The sequence below is a fragment of the Artemia sp. Qi Xiang Cuo genome, chromosome 8 (genome assembly GCF_049724085.1).
Source record: "Artemia sp. Qi Xiang Cuo chromosome 8, ASM4972408v1, whole genome shotgun sequence".
In the NCBI taxonomy this organism is placed as follows: Eukaryota; Metazoa; Arthropoda; class Branchiopoda; order Anostraca; family Artemiidae; genus Artemia; species Artemia sp. Qi Xiang Cuo.
The window spans coordinates 76,606,156-76,626,274 of record NC_142801.1 but is presented as its reverse complement, the minus strand read 5'-3'; the positions used below and the strand labels follow the sequence as shown (position 1 = coordinate 76,626,274).

The 20,119-nt window shown below is 36.9% G+C and overlaps 1 protein-coding gene across 1 annotated transcript in view; it reads left to right on the top strand.

Moving 5' to 3' along the window:
• The window catches only part of LOC148949806 (B-cell receptor CD22-like), a 392,914-nt gene that overhangs the window by 360,352 nt on the left and 12,443 nt on the right, over window positions 1–20,119 (top strand). Inside the window, exon 12 of the mRNA XM_089093108.1 lies at window positions 14,010–14,168. Coding sequence (XP_088949234.1) covers window positions 14,010–14,168 — 159 coding nt within the window. The remainder of the gene's footprint in view (window positions 1–14,009; window positions 14,169–20,119) is intronic.

Sequence of the window (20,119 nt, the reverse complement as noted above, 5' to 3'; positions counted from 1 at the left end):
AAAGAGTAGTGATTATTGAGGTTTCTATGTGCAAAAATGTGTTTATGTGTATTTTGTTACTTTTTTGCAAGTCGAACAAAATATGAGGGGAAGGGTCCAAATTGGGTAACCCCTCCTGAATACGGCCATTTCTCTATATATTTGTTTTGTATATAAATGATGTATACATTGCACCGAGATGTCTAGGTGTTTCTTTCTTTTTCACTGGCTGTGGTTTACTACGTTTGTTGTTCAAAACTTCCTATTTTTGCAAAGCCTGTCTAAAAGTAACAAAATCAGATTCAACGCTATAGCGTTGCCTATAGTGAAGGCCATACGGCTCCAATGTTTTATTTATATTTATTTATTTTTTCCCAGAGGAACTTCATTTGGAAGGGGTCGTCGTATAAACTTCAAAGGGGGCTCATTCGATTGGAAATAGAGAGTTCTAGTGTCCTTTTTAAGGGTAAAAAGGGATTGGAAGGCAACTAAGACCCCTTCCACGCCACTATTTCCCCAAACACATCCAATTAAAATTTTGAGATAGCCTTTTGTTCTACGTAGTTGATTTCTGGATAGAAATTATGTCTTTTAGGAGGACACTCCCCTCCCAGCCCTCAGGGCAAGGGCTGTAATTTATGCCCTGGGGCATATAAGCTTCTTATAGAAAACTTTGTCGTAGGAACTTCAAAAAAGGCTGATTCGATTGGAAATCCCAAGGGCTAGTGCCCTTTTTACTAGTCTAAAGTGATTGGAGAGCAACTAACCCCCCTCTCACGCCCATCTTTTCCCCAAAAACATCCAATAAAAATTTTGAGTTAGCCATTTTGTTCAACGTAGCTGAAAATTCTGGAAATTAGGTCTTTGAGGATGACAGCCCCTCTACAGCCCTTAGGCAAGGGTTGTAAGTTATGCTCTGGTGGCATATAAGTTTTTATAGAAAGCGCTGTCGTAGAAACTTCATAAAGGGCTCATTCGATTGGAAATTTAAATGACTAGTGTCCTTTTTATAGTCGAAAGTTATTGGAAGGCAACTAAGACCCCTTCCATGCCCACCATTTCCCCAAAAACATCAAATCAAAATTTTGAAATAGCCATTTTGTTCAACGTTGTTGAAATTTTTGGAAATTATATCTTTAAGCAGGACACTCCCCCCACAGTTTTCAGGGCAAGGGTTATAATTTATGCCCTGGGGGCACATATGGTTCTTATGGAAGGTATGCTCGTATAAACTGCAGAGAGGGCTCGTTTGATTGGAAATTGAAAGTTCTAGTTAACTTTTTAAGCATCAAAAGATATCGGAGGATAACCAGCCACCCCCACGCCCTTTTTTCCCAAACGTATCCAATAAAAATTTTGAGATAGCTCTTCTGTCAAAAATAGTCTATAGATCATATAACAAAAACTCCGGTGTCAACAAAACCCCCCAGGGCGCGGAGGCAGGCGTTGTAATTTATGCCCTGGGGGCATATATGGTTCTTATGAAAGGGATGCTCGTATAAACTTCAAAGAGGGCTCTTTCGATTGCAAATTGGAAGTTCTAGTTTACTTTTTAAGAGACAAAAGAGATTGGAGGGCACCTAGCCCCCTATCCAGGCCCTTTTTTCTCAAATCCATCTGATAAGAACTTTGAGATAGCCATTTTCTTAAAATAGTTCAAAGACCATATAACGAAAGCTCTGGGGTCACCGCTGCTCCCCAGGGCTCGAGAGCAGGCGTTGTAAGTTACTCCCTGGGGTAATATATGGTTCTTATGGAAGGGATGCTCGTAAAAACTTCAGAGAGGGTTCATTTGTTTAGAAATTGAAAGTTCTAGTTCAGATTTTTAGAGTCAAAAGAGACTAGACCCCCACACCCCTTTATCCCGAATGCATCCGAAAATTTTTTTGAGACAACTATTAAGTCAAAAATTGTTCAAAAGTCAGATAACAAAAACTCACGTGTCAACACAACCCTTCAGGGCCCGGGGGCAGGCGTTGTAATTTATGTCGTGGGGCATATATGGCTCTTATGGAAGGGATGCTCGTATAAATTTCAGAGAGGGCTAATTTGATTGAAAATTGAAAGTTCGAGTTCACTTTTTAATAGTCAAAAGAAATTTGAGGGCAACTAGCCCCCCCCCACACCTTCTTTTTCCAAACCCATCAGATGAAAATTTTGAGATTGACATTTTGGTAAAGAAAAAATAGTAGGCCTACAAAGGTCGGATAAGAAAAACTCCGGTGTCAATACAACCTCCCAGGACCCGAGGGAAGGCGTTCTATGTTATGCCCTAAAGGCATGTATGGTTCTTATGAAAGGGATGCTCATATAACCTTCATAGAAGGCTCATTTGATTGGAGCTTGAAAGTCCTAATTCACTTTTTAAGAGTCAAGAGCTTTAAGGGCAACTAGCCCCCCCGCGCCGTTTTTTCCCAAACCCATCCTCTACAAATTTTGAGATAACCATTTTTTAAAAATTATTCAAAAATTAGATAAAAAAAACTCTGGTGTCAACACAATCCCCCAGGGCCCGGGGGGGGGGTTAAAGTTGTAAGTATTGTCCTGGGGGCGTATACGGTTCTTATGGAAGAAATGGTCGTATAAACTTCAGAGAGGGCTCATTTGATTGGAAATTGAAAGTTCTAGTCCACTCTTTAAGATTGAAAAGATATCCGAGGGCAACTAGCCCCCCAAAACACCCTTTTTCCCCCAAGCCCTTGCGATAAAATTCTCAAATAGATATTTCATTAAAAATAGTTCAAAGGTCAGATAAGGAAAACTCCTGTGTTGACGCAACCCCCAGGACCCGGAGGCTGGCTTTGTAAGTAATAATCTTGGGGTATATAAGGTTTTTATAGAAGGGATGCTCGTATAAACTTTGGAGAGGGTTCATTTGATTGGAAATTGAAAGTTCTCGTTCACTTTTTACGATTCAAAAGAGATCTGAAAGCAACTGCCCCCCCCTCTCCACGCCCTAAATGCATCAGATAAAAATTTGGAGATAGAAATTTTGTGAAAATTAGTTCAACGTTCAGATAACAAAAATTCTGGTGTCGACACATTCCCAGGGCCAGGGGGTAGGCGTTATAAGTTATTCTCTGGGGGCATATATGGCTGATAAGGAAGGGATGCTCGTATAAACTTCATAGAGGGCTCATTTGATTGAAAATTGAAAGTTTTAATTCACTTTTTAAGAGTCGACAGTTTGGAGGGCAGCTAGCCTCCCCCAAACTCCATTTAATTTTTTCCCAGAGGCACTTCATATAGAAGGAGTCGTCGTATAAACTTCAAAGGGGGCTCATTCAATTGGAAATCGTGCCCTTTTAAGGGTCAAGGGTGATCGGAGGGCAACTAGCCCCCTCCCCCATGCTCTTTTTACACAAATATATCTGATAGAAAATTTGCGGTAGCTATTGCATCCGATAAAATTTTTGAGATAGTGAAACTTAGTAAATCTTAAAACGAGTGAAACTTAAATTGAATATACAAATCAAGCTTGAAACGAACAAAAATACTACAAACAAGAGTTTGGGTATCGCCTCCTTCTCTCACTGTAAAAGTCGAAAACCTACTGCGTCAGGGAGGGGACAGCCCCTTTCATATATGGAATAATTTCTGTTCGTTTTAAGTTTTAATGTCGTTCCTTACTTTCAGTTAAAACAACTTTTTTTTTTTATTTAATTTTTGAACGTTTTTTAATTAATTCAGGTTTTGATTTTGGCTCACTGCACATGAATAATTAAAACCAAATTTGAATATTAGTTTACTTTTATTTGGTTAAATCGCTTTCTCGAAACCTGTTTAATTTTATTTACGAACGTTTTTATTAGTAATAAATATACGTAACTTACGAATTAACTTACGTAACGAACTTCTATATTCATATATTTTTAATACGTATATTAGAGGGTTCGCCCCCTAATCAATACCTTGCTCTTTAAGCTAAAGTTCGAATTTTGTTCCAATTCTTTAAAAATGACCCCTTAATCACACCTGCCGTTAATTAGAATAAATAGCTCTTATGAAAGTACTAAATAATCTTTGGATTAAAGAGCGAGGTATTGACTTGGGGGTGAAGCCAATCCTATACGTAATGTTTTCTGTCGTTTTAAGTTTTGATGTTGCTCCTTACATTCAGTTGAAAAACTTGTTTTTTATATATAATTTCTGATCTTTTTTAAATAATGCTGGGAAATCCGGCGCCCCCTTCATAGCAATGCCCCTTCACCCATTAAAACTTCCTCCATGGAAAGATCCTCCCACATAACCCTCTACCCACTCCCCATCCCCCCCCATTACCTGAAAAAATCCCCCCTGAAAACGTCTGTATACTTCCCGATAACCAATACTATATGTTAACATTGGGTAAAGTTCATAACTTTCAGCCCTCCCCCGGGGACTTCGGGGGATTAAGTCATCCTAAAAGACATAGTTATCATATTTTCGACCATGCTGAACAAAATGGCTATCTCAAAATTTTGATCGGGTGACTTTGGGAAAAAATGAGCGTGGGAGGGGGCCTAGTTGCCCTCCATTTTTGGGTCACTTAAAAAAGGGCACTAGAACTTTTAATTTCCGTTCGAATGAGCCCTCCCACGATTTTCTAGGACCACTGGGTCGATACGATCACCCCTGGGGAAAAAAACAAACAAACAAATAAACACGCATCCGTGATCTTTCTTCTGGCAAAAAATTCCACATTTTGTAGATAGGAGCTTGAAAGCTCTGCAATAGGGTTCTCTGATACGCTGAGTATGATGGTGTGATTTTCATTAAGGTTTTATAACTTTTGGGGGGTCTTTCCCCCTTTTTTCGAAAATCAGCCAAATTTTCTCAGGCGCTTAACTTTTGATAGGTAGGACTAAACTTGATGAAGCTTCTATATTCGAAATCAGCATTAAAATTTGATTCTTTTGATGTATCTATTGGTATCAAAATTCCGTTTTCTACAGTTTCGGTTACCATTGAGCCGGGTCGCTCCTTGCTTACAGTTCGTTACCACGAACTGTTTGATCTCCTGATCATTCATAAGAAGTGTCAGTACTATGAAATAGCAATTTTAAGAGGAGAAATTTATAAAATCTAAAACTTAGCTTTCAACGATCGTTTTGATGGTTCAACTTTAAACTTATACGGAAATTTCCCGATTGACAGTCCTAGGACCATGTCAAGAATTTACAATAAATGCTCTGCTACTTTGGTACTCTGCCAAAATCTAGTTCGGCCAATTTCTAGTTCTTACAACAGATTTAAGCGTCAAAAGCATCACGATGAAGAATAACAGATTGCCAAAGAATTTGATTTTTGGCAATCCATCTGGGATGAAACGAAAAGCAGATTTTCCCGAATGGGTAGGGAAGATGAACTCAAAAAAGGATCTAATGGAAATAAACTTTTATGGTAGGAGGTTAAGAGCGAAGTTTTGAATAGATCGAGACGGAGGAGGAGCTTGCGCAGATGTGCTGGCCTTATGGGGCTTTGTGCTACATTAGGATGTTAGCAGTGGTAGAAAAGCCATTATAAATTAATTAGAATTCAAGAAGCTCTTGATGATGTCATTAAATTAAAAGCTATCGTTTTTAGAGAAACCATTCATACGTATTTTCATTATACTAGAAAATACGAGTTTTTGAAAGCATGAAACCAGCTTGTAGATTCAAAAAATAAACCAATAAGTGATAAGAAGGTTATGCTGTTCCATAGTCCAAGTCACCAGGAAGACATCAGAGTGTTAAGTTTAAATATAGTTTTGCTAAAAAATAGAGAATAAAACAGTTCGTGGTAACGAACTGTAAGTAAGGAGCGACCCGGCTCAATGGTAACCGAAACTGTAGAAAATGGAATTTTGATACCAATAGATGAATCAAAAGAATCAGATTTTAATGCTGATTCAAATATATAAGTTTCATCAAGTTTAGTTCCACCTATCAAAAGTTACGCGCCTGAGAAAATTTGGCTGATTTTCGAAAAAACAGGGAAAGACCCCCTAAAAGTTATAGAACCTTAATGAAAATCACACCATCATATTCAGCCTATCAGAGAACCCTATTGTAAAGGTTTCAAGCTCCTATCTGCAAAAATGTAGAATTTTGCATTTTTTGCCAGAAGAAAGATCACGGATGCGTGTTTTTTTGTTTTTTTTTTGTTCCCGGATCAATACGGATGAACGTATTGATCCAGTAGTCCTAGAATATCATGAGAGGGTTCATTCGAACGGAAATTAAAAGTTCTTGTGCCCTTTTTAAGTGACCCAAAAAATGGAGGGCAACTAGGCCCCCTCCCACGATCATTTTTTCCCCAAAGTCACCCAATCAAAATTTTGAGATAGCCATTTTGTTCAGGATGGTCGAAAATATGTTAACTATGTCTTTTAGGATGACTTAATCCCCCGAAATCCCCAAGGGGAGGGCTGAATGTTATGAACTTTACCCAATGTTAACATATAGTATTGGTTATCGGGGAGTATACAGACGTTTTCAGAGGGGATTTTTTCTGGTAGGGGGGGGGCGTGGGTCGGGGGTTATTTGGGAGGATCTTACCATGAAGGAAGTTTTCATGGGAGAAGAGACATTGCTATGAAGGGGGCGCTGGATTTCCCAGCATAATATAAATAAAGATCAGAAATTATATATAAAAAAACAAGTTTTTTAACTGAAAGTAAGGAGCAACATCAAAACTTAAAACGACAGAAAACATTACATATAGGATTGGGTTCATCCCCTAGTCAATACCTCGCTCTTTAAGCCAAAGATTATTTAGTACTTTCATAAGAGCTATTTATTATTATTAACGGCATTTGTGATTAAGGGGTCATTTTTATAGAATCGGAACAAAATTCGAACTTTAGCTTAAAGAGCAAGGTATTGACTAGGGGGCGAACCCTCTGATATACTAATTAAAAATATATGAATATAGAAGTTCGTTACGTAAATTAATTCGTAAGTTACGTATATTTATTACGAATAAAAACGTTCGTAAATAGAATTAAACAGGTTTCGAGAAAGCCATTTAACCAAATAAATGTAAAATTAATATTCAATTTTTTTTAATTATTCATATACGGTGAGCCAAAATCAAAACCTGCATTAATTCAAAAACGTTCAGAAATTACATAGAAAAATAAGTTTTTTTAACTTAAAGTAAGGAACGACGTTAAAAACTTAAAAAGAACATAAATTATGCCGTATATGAAAGAGGCTGTCCCCTCCTTAACTCCTTAATCTTTACTCTGATGATTTCATCTTTCATAACTCTATTTTTTTTAAACAATGAAAAACTTTACCGTAAAGATCGAGGTGTTGAGAAGGGGGCATCTCCTTTCAAAAACAGAATAATTTCTGTTCGTGTTAATTTTCATTTTCTTTTCTTACTGTCGGTTAAAAAAAACTTGTTTGTTTTTTTTTAATCATATAAAGAGCCCACAGACGAACGTATTTATTTCAGAGAGGGAGGGGGATTAGACAAAATTCCAAGAATTACTGAATTACAAGGAAAATTCAAGTTATTACAGTTTCCGCTGAACTTATAAAGTAAGTATTATTTTTAATATTTCGGTATAGTACATGTCCAAAAGCTACTACATTCATACACAGGCTCTACTGGAAGATTTGGCTTGGAATAGCCCATTAGTTATCAAATCGAAGAAATGAATAAAAGCTTATCTGGAGGCAGGCATTTACGCAAGGAGACGGATGAATTTTTGTCAGCGTCCGTTTATTATCTATCGTTTTTTCCCCCAATATGTAGCTTTTGTAAAATCTATAAAAGTTTTCTTTAACAACAAAAAGTTTTTTGTTTACTATTGCGGTGATGACTGTCAGATGCATTAGCGTTTAAGATGCCTTCAAAGGCGAACTTAATTACTTACTTACTTTTATAGTATCAAGGATTATTTAAATACCCAGTAAAATTTGACTTGCGTAACCTTTAAAGTACCAAAGACAGTGAAAAGGAAATCTGATTGCTTTAATCGTTGAAGTGAAAACTTACACAACCCTATTTGTTCAATTAGATAGGAAAAATCAGGAATTTAATTTTCAGTGAAAAATCCCCCCATATACAATGATGCAGTTTTCAGCAGTAACGATGGCACAAATGAATGTGAATTGTCAGTTGAATATACATATACTGATATTTGATAATCAAAATGTTAATATTATTCGATTGATTAAAGCTATGAAAGTAAAAACATTTATATTTTATTCAGTAAAGTGCAAATTATGTTCTGGCCTTGGGAAGGTATAGGGGTTTTGAGCCCTACTCTTGTTAATTTCTGCTCGTTTTGAGTTTAACTCGGTTATTTATTGTAATTTCTGTTCGTTTTGCGTTTCATTTATTTATCGATGCTGATTTGTGCTAGTTTCATGTTTGGTAGGTTATTTTATTTTTTTCTCACTTTTGGTTTAATGGAGTTCTTTACTTTTCTTTGAAAAACTAATACAATGGAAAAAGTTTTTTTTAATTAATATGAAAAATAAACCAATAAGTGATAAGAAGGTTATGCTGTTCCATAGTCCATGTCACCCGGAGGCGTCAAATCAGAGTGTTAAATTTAAATATGCATTTGCTAAAAAAAAAAAAGAGAATCATATACTTACTTGTATTTGTGCCTGAGCTTGAACATGTCCAATGTACTTAGCGTCCAATTCGTTCGTTATTGTAGTAAGCCAATAGTCTCTGTTGTTTGCGAGTGGCACAATCAGATCAAGCCAGAAATTTTCTCCATCTTCGCCCATGCTTCTTGAAGCCACCAAGTGGGTCTAGGTCAGCCTTAATGCAGCCGAGCCACGTTTTCTTCTGTCCTCCATGTCACTTTTTCCATCCCGGAAGAGGCGTTCATCTGAGGGCTTCATTGACGAAGGTGTGCTGTGGGCGACGAAGTGTATAGCCGAACCATCGGAGTCTTCTTTGTTTAATTATAGTGGCCAAATCAGAACTCTGATAGCAGATTTTTGGAGTTCGACATTGCTGACACGATCACGGAGTTTAGTGCCAATGATTCTCCTTAAACATGAATGGTCAAATACGTTGAGGGCTTATTATTTTTGATGCTTCGGTATACTACATGTCCAAAAGCTACCACATCCATACACAGGCTCTGCTGGAAGATTTGGCTTGGAATAGCCCATTAGTTATTAAATCGAAGAAATAAATGAAAGCATATCTGGAGGCAGGCATTTACGCAAGGAGACGGACGATTTTTTGTTAGCGTCCCTGTATTATCTATCGTTTTTTCCATACAAATCCTCCATATGTACCTTTTGTAAAATTTATAAAAGTTTTCCTTAACAACAAAAACTTTTTGTTTACTATTGTGGTGATGACTGTCAGATGCATTAGCGTTTGGGATTTCTTCAAAAGCGAACTTAATTACTTACTTACTTTATAATTTTATAAATTATAATTGTATCAAGGATTATTTAAATACTCAGTAAAACTTGGCTTATGTAACCTTTAAAGTACCAAAGACAGTGAAAATGGAATCTGATTGCTTGAATCGTTGAAGTGAAAACTTACACAACCCTATTTGTTTACAAAGTTACGAAAAATCAGGAATTTAATTTTCAGTGAAAAATCCCACCATACAAAATGATGCAGTTTTCAGCAGTAACGATGGCACTTAACAGAATTAAATAAAAAAAACAAGTTTTTTTAACGGAAAGTAAGGAACGACGTTAAAACTTAAAACGAACAGAAATTATTCCGTATATGAAGGGGGCTGTCCCCCTCCTCAACGCCTCGCTCTTTACGCTAAAGTTTGACTTTCTCACAACTCTATTTTTTTAAACAATAAAAAAACTTTAGCGTAAAGAGCAAGGCGTTGAGGAGGGGGACAGCCCCTTCATATACGGAATAATTTCTGTTCGTTTTAAGTTTTAACGTCGTTCCTTACTTTCAGTTAAAAAAACTTGTTTTTTTTATTTAATTTTTGAGTACAGTAGGGTTAAATAAAAAAAAACCTGTTTTTTAAACTGAAAGTAAGGAGCGACATTAAATCTTAAAACGAACAGAAATTATTCTGTATATGAAAGGGGCTGTCCCCTCCTCAATGCCTCGCTCTTTAGGCTAAAGTTTTTATTGTTTTAAAATATAAAGTTGTGAGAGAGTCCAACTTTTGCGTAAAGAGCGAGGCGTTGAGGAGGGGACAGGCCTTTCATATACGGAATAATTTCTGTTCGTTTTAAGTTTTAATGTCGCTCCTTACTTTCAGTTTAAAAAACTTGTTTTTTTTATTTAATTTTTGAACGTTTTTGAATTAATGCAGGTTTTGATTTTGGCTCACCGTACATGAATAATTAAAACAAAATTTCATATTATTTGGTTAAATGGCTTTCTCGAAACTTGTTTAATTTTATTTACGAACGTTTTTATTAGTAATAAATATACGTAACTTAGAATTAACTTACGTAACGAACTTCTATATTCATAAATTTTTAACACGTATATTAGGGGGTTCGCCCCCTAGTCAATACCCTGCTCTTTAAACTATAGTTCGAATTTTTTTTTCCAGTTCTTTAAAAATTACCTCTTAATCACAGTCAGTTGATCAGTTGAAAAACTTGTTTTTTTTTTATTTAATTCCTGATATTTTTATTTAATAATGCTGGGAAATCCGGGGCCCCCGTCATAGCAATGTCCCTTCCCCCATGAAAACTTCCTTCATGGAAAGATCCTTCCATATAGCCCCCGACCCTCTCCTTCCCCCACCTACCAGAAAAAATCTCCTCTGAAAAAGTCTGTATACTTCCCAATAACCAATACTATATGTTAACATTGAGTAAAGTTCATAACTTTCAGCCCTCCCCCTGGGGACTTTGGGGGATCAAGTCATCCTAAAAGACATTTTTATCATATTTTCGACCATGCTGAACAAAATGGCTATCTCAAAATTTTGATCGGGTGACTTTGGGAAAAAAATGAGCGTGGGAGGGGGCCTAGTTGCCCTCCATTTTTTTTTGTCACTTAGAAAGGGCACTAGAACTTTTCATTTTCGTTCCAATGAGCCCTCCCATGATATTCTTGGACCACTCGGTCGATACAAACACCCCTGGGAAAAAGAAAAAAAAACAAAAAAACAAAAAAAAAAATAAACACGCATCCGTGATCTTTCTTCTGGCAAAAAATGCAAAATTCCATATTTTTGTAGATAAGAGCTTGAAACCTCTACAGTAGGGTTCTCTGATACACTGAATATGATGGTGCGATTTTTATTAAGGTTCTATAACTTTTAGGGGATCTTTCCCCCTTTTTTTGAAAATCAATCAATTTTTCTCAGGCGCGTAACTTTTGATGGGTAGCACTAAACTTGATGAAAGTTATATATGTGAAATCAGCATTGAAATCTCATTCTTTTGATATATCTATTGGTATCAAAAACCCGTTTTCTAGAGTTTCGGTTACCATTGAGCCGGGTCGCTCCTTACTTACAGTTCGTTACCACGAACTGTTTGATAAGGAAGTTTGACCTTATCTTGGAGATGTACTTACTTCTTGGGAATCAGTAGATTGATAATATTTAATTTTATGGCCCGAAAAGTGTTGTCAAATTTATCTAATAAGTTTTACTTATGTGTTTTCACGGTTCAACATATCAACGCTGAAGAAAATTTACTATTTACTTCAAAAATTTACAACTTTGAAATATCCAAAAGAAAACCTTTGGATGGTTTCTATGATGGGCCCATGAGGGAACTTTTTTTTTAGTTTCATGTCTTTCATACTTCGAATATTTTATAAACGTAATTTATTGTCCCAATATTTAAGATGCTGTTTCAGAAGACCTTCAGAAATAATATTTTTATTTTTTCGTAAGTTTACTCCTAGAATCAAAAGGTTTATATGCAACGAACATATAACAATTCAAATTTAGAATGAAGAGAAATTACTACCAATAAAAAAAGAAAACCAAAAAGAACAGAAATATTCGCATGAAACATAAAAATAACAGATACTAGCAGAGATGAAGAAGTGAATTCAAAAACTAACAGAAATTAAAATTAATCTTTAAGTCAAAAATAAAACGAACAGCAGAAAGTTGAACGGGTTGTTTTCCAGTCCTGTCTTGTATTTACATATCAAGTCCTGTCTTATATTTCATTTCTTATATACCCATACCATGCTATTTGGGTTAAAAAAAAGAAATATTATTCTCTTTATATAAAGAGAATATAATATCTCATATATAAAGAGATATTTTTCAAAGGGGAAGTACCTTTTCTTATCCTTGACAAATTTTTTGGTATATTAGAGCTAAAACAACCTTTCACTCAAATAAACGTTTAAAAGAACGAATAATGTCGAAACCGAAAACATATTTGTCTATAGGTTCATGATTTGCAAATGTATTAGGTCACTGAAAATATGCTAATCCTAATTCGGGCGAATGAAAATTTGAAAATTCGCTCTTTTAACACTTCTTGGCACAATTTTGGTCTAAAAATAGTAAAACTTGGAAATTCTTTCAAAATTCGGGATTTTGACATTAATAGATACATCATAAGAATCGGCCTCTTATGCTGATTGCAAATATTTAAGACTTAGAAAGTTTAGCATTGTCCACCAAAAACGACGAGCCTGATAAAATTTGCCTGATTTTCGAAAAAGGGAGGAAATACCCCCTAAAAACCAAGGAATCTAAATGAAAACCACAACATCAGATTCATCGTTAGCCACGACTCTCAACTTTTTCATCACTTTCAAAAATCCGTTAATTTTTGAATTAAAATCAACTTGGTGGAAGTGAAGAAAAACTTGAGAGACATGGCTAGCTGGAGTAAAGCCAAGACAGATAGTCTCAGTGAGAGGCAAAGCTGGCATAACCACTTTTCTGGGGTTGTAACACTTTATAAAAATGATGTCATTTCCCTTGTCGATAAATATGACAGGTTTTCTATACAAAATTCCCTCTGTTTGTCTTACTGTCTCTTTACCAACTGAATTTTACATGTAAAGATTGTTCCGGGGCAATTCTCCGAGCGCTATTTTCAGCGTGTTCGGATCACCAGGAAACAATTTCCACAGAAGGGGTGATTTCCGGAGTGATCAGGAAAATGATTAGAGATTAAAGTCTTTCTCAAATGAAAATATGCTATGGAGAATTTTTCAGGCCGAATCGTCCTCAAGGGATTTTACAGGGCGAAGGGGAATTTTCAGCGAGGATGGAATTGTTCAAAGGGAACGGCTCCTGAAACACAAGGGCCTTTCCATTAGAATAGGAGGCTATTTTAAAAACGCTAATATCTTTTTCGTTAAGAGCAAGGTATTGAGGAGAGAGACAATCCTTCCATATACGAAATAATATCTGTTTGTTTTGAGTTTTAATGTGGCTCCTTACTTTCAGTTGAAATTTTTTTTTTTTTTAAATTCAAGCCAATATCAAGAGATGACTTTTGGGATTTTTACTGTTTCAAGTAGACTAAACTTTAGCTATTTATACTGACTTTTTTAGATTACGGTGCCCAGATACCGTTCGAGTTAGGAGGGGAGAACTGAAGAAAAAGAACAAGTAAAAAGTGAAAAAGAGAAAGCGAAAGAGATTGGGATATTCTCTGAAGGCTCTAAAAATTTACAAATAGCATTCCAATCTAAGTACCTCCTTATCAGACATTCAAGAGCCACTGGATCTACCGGCCAAACTGGGTGTTCAGTAAAAAGGTGTTAACAGAATATAATAATAATAAAAAGTATTATAATATAAATTGAACGTAAACAAAGTAAACAGAAATATTTAAACGATTGAATTTAAATAGTGCAAATAAAATGTAAAATAAACATAAAATATGAAGAGAGATAGTAAGCTGTATATAAAGAAAACATTAAAAGCTGCCAGATCAATAAAATATATTGTCATTTTATACATTTTCAAAACATCAACGTCCCAACAGTGACGTGTCGATTTTCCTTCCTGACAGAAGCGAGGTAAACTCACTTAATTCTATTTTGTTAATTTTTTTTAGTTTTTAAAAATTTGGTTCTGTTTCAGAGCTTTAATTATGCTTGTAATTCTTCGCAACAATTGTTGATTTGCCTAATTCACAGCCCTCTTTCAGAAAAGTTGGACCAAGAACTAATAACCCATGCGTTGGTGATAGGCTGTATCTGTCTCTGTACCGCTGTAATAGCCGGAATTCTCCTTTTACTGATGCTGAAAAAACTATTCAGATCAAAAAAGAACACACGTCCAACCATTTCACCAGTAGTTGATAAAGGTAATTCAAAGCCTCTATAAATTTTAGTTCTTTGATTGTTGTTTTTTTTTAAAATAAATTTTTGTTGGCGATGGTCAAGTTAAACAAGGTGTATATGCTAGGTACACACTATATATTGCAGAAAAAGGGATTGTGCCATGGCAACACACAAAATACAGCCAAAACAATAATTCAGCGACACTTAAAAATAAAATAGAAAAATTGCAAACTTGTCAAAACAGTTTAAGCTCTCGACTCACTCAATCTCCATTTGAAAGCTTTTCTCTGTGTTTAATTTCCAAATTAATATATTTCACTATATTTTAATATTCCCAAAATCAAACGAACCTCTTGATGAAACAAACTATTCATCTGACTCCACCTGACTTGGAAATTTTTTTTCTGTAAATTCATCAGTTGGAGACAAAGAAATGTGAAGTGAAGCATATCCTCGTCAGTTCATGGGGCATGAATAAGGACTATCCATCGCTCTTACTCTCCCTAAATGTTTTCTTCTTACTTCAAGATTTATAAAATTACCCTTCCCTGACAGATGCCACTCGATTTCATTGCTATTCAAACCCGCTTTAAAACATAGCCCCAAACCTCCTTTCATTGCTGGTAAACTCCAAGGGATGTCGAGGCCGGGAATTTACAATACCATTTCTGAATCTTCTGGTCCTTTAACACACCCTTTATCAATTTCACTACATTTCCTATCTCCAGTAATTTTTTTTAATCCAAATATTTGATAACGCACAATAAAAAAAAAATTGATCGCAGTTGTGAAGTCCATAAACTTTTCCTTTATTCTGCATCACTTCCGGATAAGCTGCATTTGATAATCTACTATTTGGTAAGCTAATATCCTTTCCCAATACGTTATAATTTTAATCACTCCTTTTGCCCTTAATAAAAACGTTCCTAGATCGCTCTCTAACGCAAAACTATTGAATTTCTCGCTTAAGCCAAGTAGTCCCTTGAAATGTCCTCTAAATACAATCTTTCCAATGTTTCCACTTTTCGAACTCCCATACTTCCACACCACAGCTCAAAACAGGCCGTACTTTGTCTATAAAATTCTCTTATGTAGTTTTAATACCTGCTGGTTCTAGATCCTTAAGGGGGCTCATCAGTAACGTCCATGAAGTCTTCTGACCTTCACACTCACCGATTACAAATTGCCAGTCCACCCTCCTGCACTTGTACACTAACAACCAAAACAAATAAAATCATTTACTTCATTCGTCCCTATCCCTTTATATAAAAACTTAATCTTTGCCTGTCATATTTTCCAATCTTTTCAAAAACTTGGAAATGGGTTGACCAATACCCTAATAGATTATATGCAACAATGCCATACTCTATTGCCGTTAGTTTTCTTGTTTAAACGGTTTATGATGGCTCATTTTTTTAATGATTGCATGTATGTTAGAGGAGGATGGTAAACCCTGTGCCACTATAACCTCTGAAAAAGGAAGGCTGTATCAATGCCCTTTCAATAATTCTCAGAATTTTCGCTTTATAACATGTCGACACTCTCCGGGCTAAAATCGCTCTTTTATGTGCTTCGACATCAAACTTCGGTACTTTCCTGTGGCGTAAGTAGAGATGCCTTATTGAGTCCGACGATTACACCACCCCTTCGAATCCCGATCCGGACACTGTTTTTAAAACTCCCACGATCACCACGTGGTTTATGGCCCAAATAAGGGCATAGCCTCCCTAGGGAGAACACGTGGTTAATGGGGTCAATGACCTCTTTTTCCAAGGTCGATTTATTTGATGTTTCTATGTGTAATAACTCGGGGACGAAGGTTGCACATGCGCATTGAATTCTATCGGGAACAATGTTATTGATCTAGAACTCGAGGGGGAAGTGAATTTCCGAGAACTTGATTGCGTAATCAAAGTGTGTCAACAACAACAACATCGACCTTGACATTCACTGAGAGCGTGCACTTACAACACCGTTACGAACCACGTGGTTTATGGTCCATATATGGACATAGAATACGGACGGGGCACCAAATATGGGCATGGACTCATTAGGGAGAACTTGTGGTTAATGGGGTCAATGACCTAAAGTTCACAACAACAACAACGACCTTGACATTTGCTGAGAGCGTGCACTTACAACAACAAAAACCCAGAATTTGGAACACCTGTGCTGTCGACCTCAATTCACATATCGTGAATCAATAATTCCCCTTAGAAACAACAAATTAATTACCCCTTTCTTGACAGATCAATCAATCAATGACATCATCTGTCAGACTTTAAAAATTTTCGCCTAGAAACATTTCTCCAGGAATAGATTCAAATCATTAATGTCTTTGCCTCGGGAACAGTTCTACTGGTCGAACTCCAAAGGATATTAATAACCAAAGGCCATGGAAACAATTAGGCAAGAAACATCTTAGCGATGAATTGTTTTAGCGCGCGAGAAGGTTTCCTATTAATTTGAAATGCGTTAGCACAGAGATGCCAATAACAAAGGAACACTCTTAATTTAATTTTAGGTATTATTTGGGCTAAAAAGTTTTAGAAAGTTTATGTAACTATTTCGTCGAAACATATAGAGAAATTTTAAAAGAATATTTTTGAAGAGATTTTAGAAGAGAATTTAAAGGTGAAACTCTGTGGTCGTTATAATACACAAGTTTCATTTGAACAGTGTTGTGAGCTCCTCTAACCCAACCCCAAAGGGTTCCAATCCTCCTACCCCAACCCCGAAGGAAGCCCCCGGTCCTCAAAGGCCCCCCAAACTCCCAAAGGCCCTCCACCGGTCCCCAAATGTCCCCCAGGCCCCCAACTGCCCTCCCCCCGGACACTCAAAGGTCCCCCAAGCTCCCAAAGGGCCACCGGCGCCCCCAAAGGCCCACCCCAGACCCTCAACGGCCATCCCCGGGCCCCCCAAAGGCCCATCGAGTTCCCAAAAGACCAACAGGGTCCCAAAAGCCCTCCACCGGTCCCCAAATGTCCCCAGGCTCCCAACTGGCCCCCCGGACCCCCAAAGGCCCTCCCCCGGCCCCCAAAGGTCCACCAGGCTCCCAAAGGACCAATCGGTCCTCAAGTGCCCCCAGACCCCCAAAGGCCCACCCAGACCCCCAAATGCCATCCCCGGACCCCCAAAGCCCATCCCCCGGTCCCCAAAGGTCCCCCCGAGCTCACAAAGGACCACCGCCCCTCAAGGGACACACAGACCCTCAAAGGCTCTCCCCGAGCACCCGTATTTCGTTGATGTGTGTTGTCTGAAACCTATGATTTGGGATGTGTAGTTTGCTACTTCAGGCTTTTCTGAGCTAAGGTTTCCTAGTATTTCCTAGGTGAATGGTGTCTGAAACCAATAGTTTGGGATGAGTAGTTTGCTATTTCAGGCTTTTATGAGCTAGGTTTCTTAGCCTTTCGTTGGTGTGTGTTGAGTGAAACTTATGATTTGGGATATGTAGTTTGCTATTTTTGACTTTTCTGAGTTGGATTTCTTAGTCTTTAATAGGTGTGTGGTGTCTGAAACCTATGATTTGGGATGTGTAGTTTGCTATTTTCGAATTTTCTGAGCTGGATTTCTTAGCCTTTCATAGGTATGAGTTGTCAGAAAATTATGATTTGGGATGTATAGTTTGCTTTTTCAGGCTTTTCTGAGCTAAGGTTTTCTAGTATTTCGTAGGTGAATGTTGACTGAAACCAATAGTTTGGGATGAATAGTTTGCTATTTTTGACTTATCTGAGCTAGGTTTCTTAGTCTTTCGTTGGTGTGTGTTGACTGAAACCGATGATTTGGGATATGTAGTTTGCTATTTTTTACTTTTCTGAGCTGGATTTCTTAGTCTTTCATAGGTGTGTGTTGTATGAAACCTATGATTTGGGGTGGGTGGATTGCTACTTTTGACTTTTCTGAGCTGGATTTCTTAGCCTTTCATAGGTGTTTGTTGTCTGAAACCTATAGTTTGGGATGACTAGTTTGCTATTTTTGACTTTTCTGAGCTAGGTTTCTTAGCCGTTCATAGGTGAGTGTTGTCTGAAACCTATGATTTGGGATATGTAATTTGCTATTTCCGACTTTTCATAACCGGATTTCTTAGTCTTTCGTAGGTGTGTGGTGTCTGAAACCTATGATTTGGGATGTGTGGGTTGCTATTTTTTTTACTTTTCTGATCTGGATTTATTATCCATTCGTAGGTGTGTGTTGACTGAAACCTATGATTTGGGAATGCTTAATTTGCTATTTTCGACTTGTCTGAGCTAGATTTCTTATCCTATCATATGTGTATTCTTTCAGAAAATTATGATTTGCGAGGTGTAGTTTTCTTTTTAGACCTTTCAGAGCTAGGATTCTTAGTCACTAATATGTGTTTTTTGTCTGAAACTTAGGGTTTGGGATGAGTAGTTGGCTATTTCAGACTTTTCTGAGCTAAGGTTTCTTAGTATTTCCTAGGTGAATGCTGTCTGAAACTTATGATTTGGGATATGTAAATTACTATTTCGGGCTTTTCTGAGTTAGATTTCTTAGTCTTTCATAGGTGTGTAGTGTCTGAAACCTATGATTTGGGATGTGTAGTTTGCTATTTTCGACTTTTCTGAGCTAGGTTTCTTAGCCTTTCATAGGTATGTGTTGTCAGAACATTATGATTTGGGATGTGTAGTTTGCTATTTCAGGCTTTTCTGAGCTAAGGTTTTCTAGTATTTCGTAGGTGAATGTTGTCTGAAACCAAGAGTGTGTGATGTGTACTGTGCTAGTTCCGACTTTTTCGAACCGGTTTTCGTAGTCGTTCGTAGGTGTGTGGTGTCTGAAACCTATGATTTGGGATGTGTGGGTTGCTATTTCAGGCTTTTCTGAGTTGGATTTTTTAGTCTTTCATAGGTGTGTAGTGTCTGAAACCTATGATTTGGGGTGGGTGGATTGCTACTTTTGACCTTTCTGAGCTGGATTTCTTATCCTTTCATAGGTGTTTGTTGTCTGAAACATATAGTTTGGGATGACTAGTTTGCTATTTTTGAGTTTTATGAGCTAGGTTTCTTAGCCGTTCATAGGTGAGTGTTGTCTGAAACCTATGATTTGTGATATGTAATTTGCTATTTCAGACTGTTCATAACCTGATTTCTTAGTCTTTCGTAGGTGTGTGATGTCTGAAACCTATGATTTGGGGGTGTGTGGGTTGATATTTTTTGACTTTTCTGAGCAGGATTTCATAGCCATTCGTAGGTGTGTGTTGACTGAAACCTATGATTTGGGATGGTTAATTTGATATTTTTGACTTTTCTGAGCTAGATTTCTTAGCCACTCATAGGAGTGTGTTGTCTGAAACTTATGATTTGGGAAGCACACGAAAACTTACATGCACACAAAAACTTAAATGCACACAAAAACTTACACACACACACACACACACACACACACCAAAACTTACTCACACAAACACACGAAAACTCACACACACACGACAAAACTTACACACACACAAAAACTTACACACACACACACACACACACAAAAAAACTTACACATGAACACAAAAAAAACTCACACACACACGCACAAAAACTTACACACACACACTCACAAAACTTACACATACACACACGAAAACTTACACACACACGCCAAAACTTACACACACAAAAACTAACAGATGCACAATAAAACTTACACACACACAAACACTAAAAATTAAACACCAACGAAAAAAAATACAAACACACACACACACACAAACAAACACACACACACACACACAAAAAAAAAAACACATGCACACGAAAAATAAAATTCACAAAAAAAATGAAATGAACAAAAAAAATTACACACACACACACACACAAAAATAACACACACACACACACACATAAAAACATACACACACACGCCAAAACTTACACACACACAATAAATTAAACACAAACACAAAAAAATAAAAAAACGAACCAAAAAGAACCCGCACACAATAATACACACACACACACACACACAC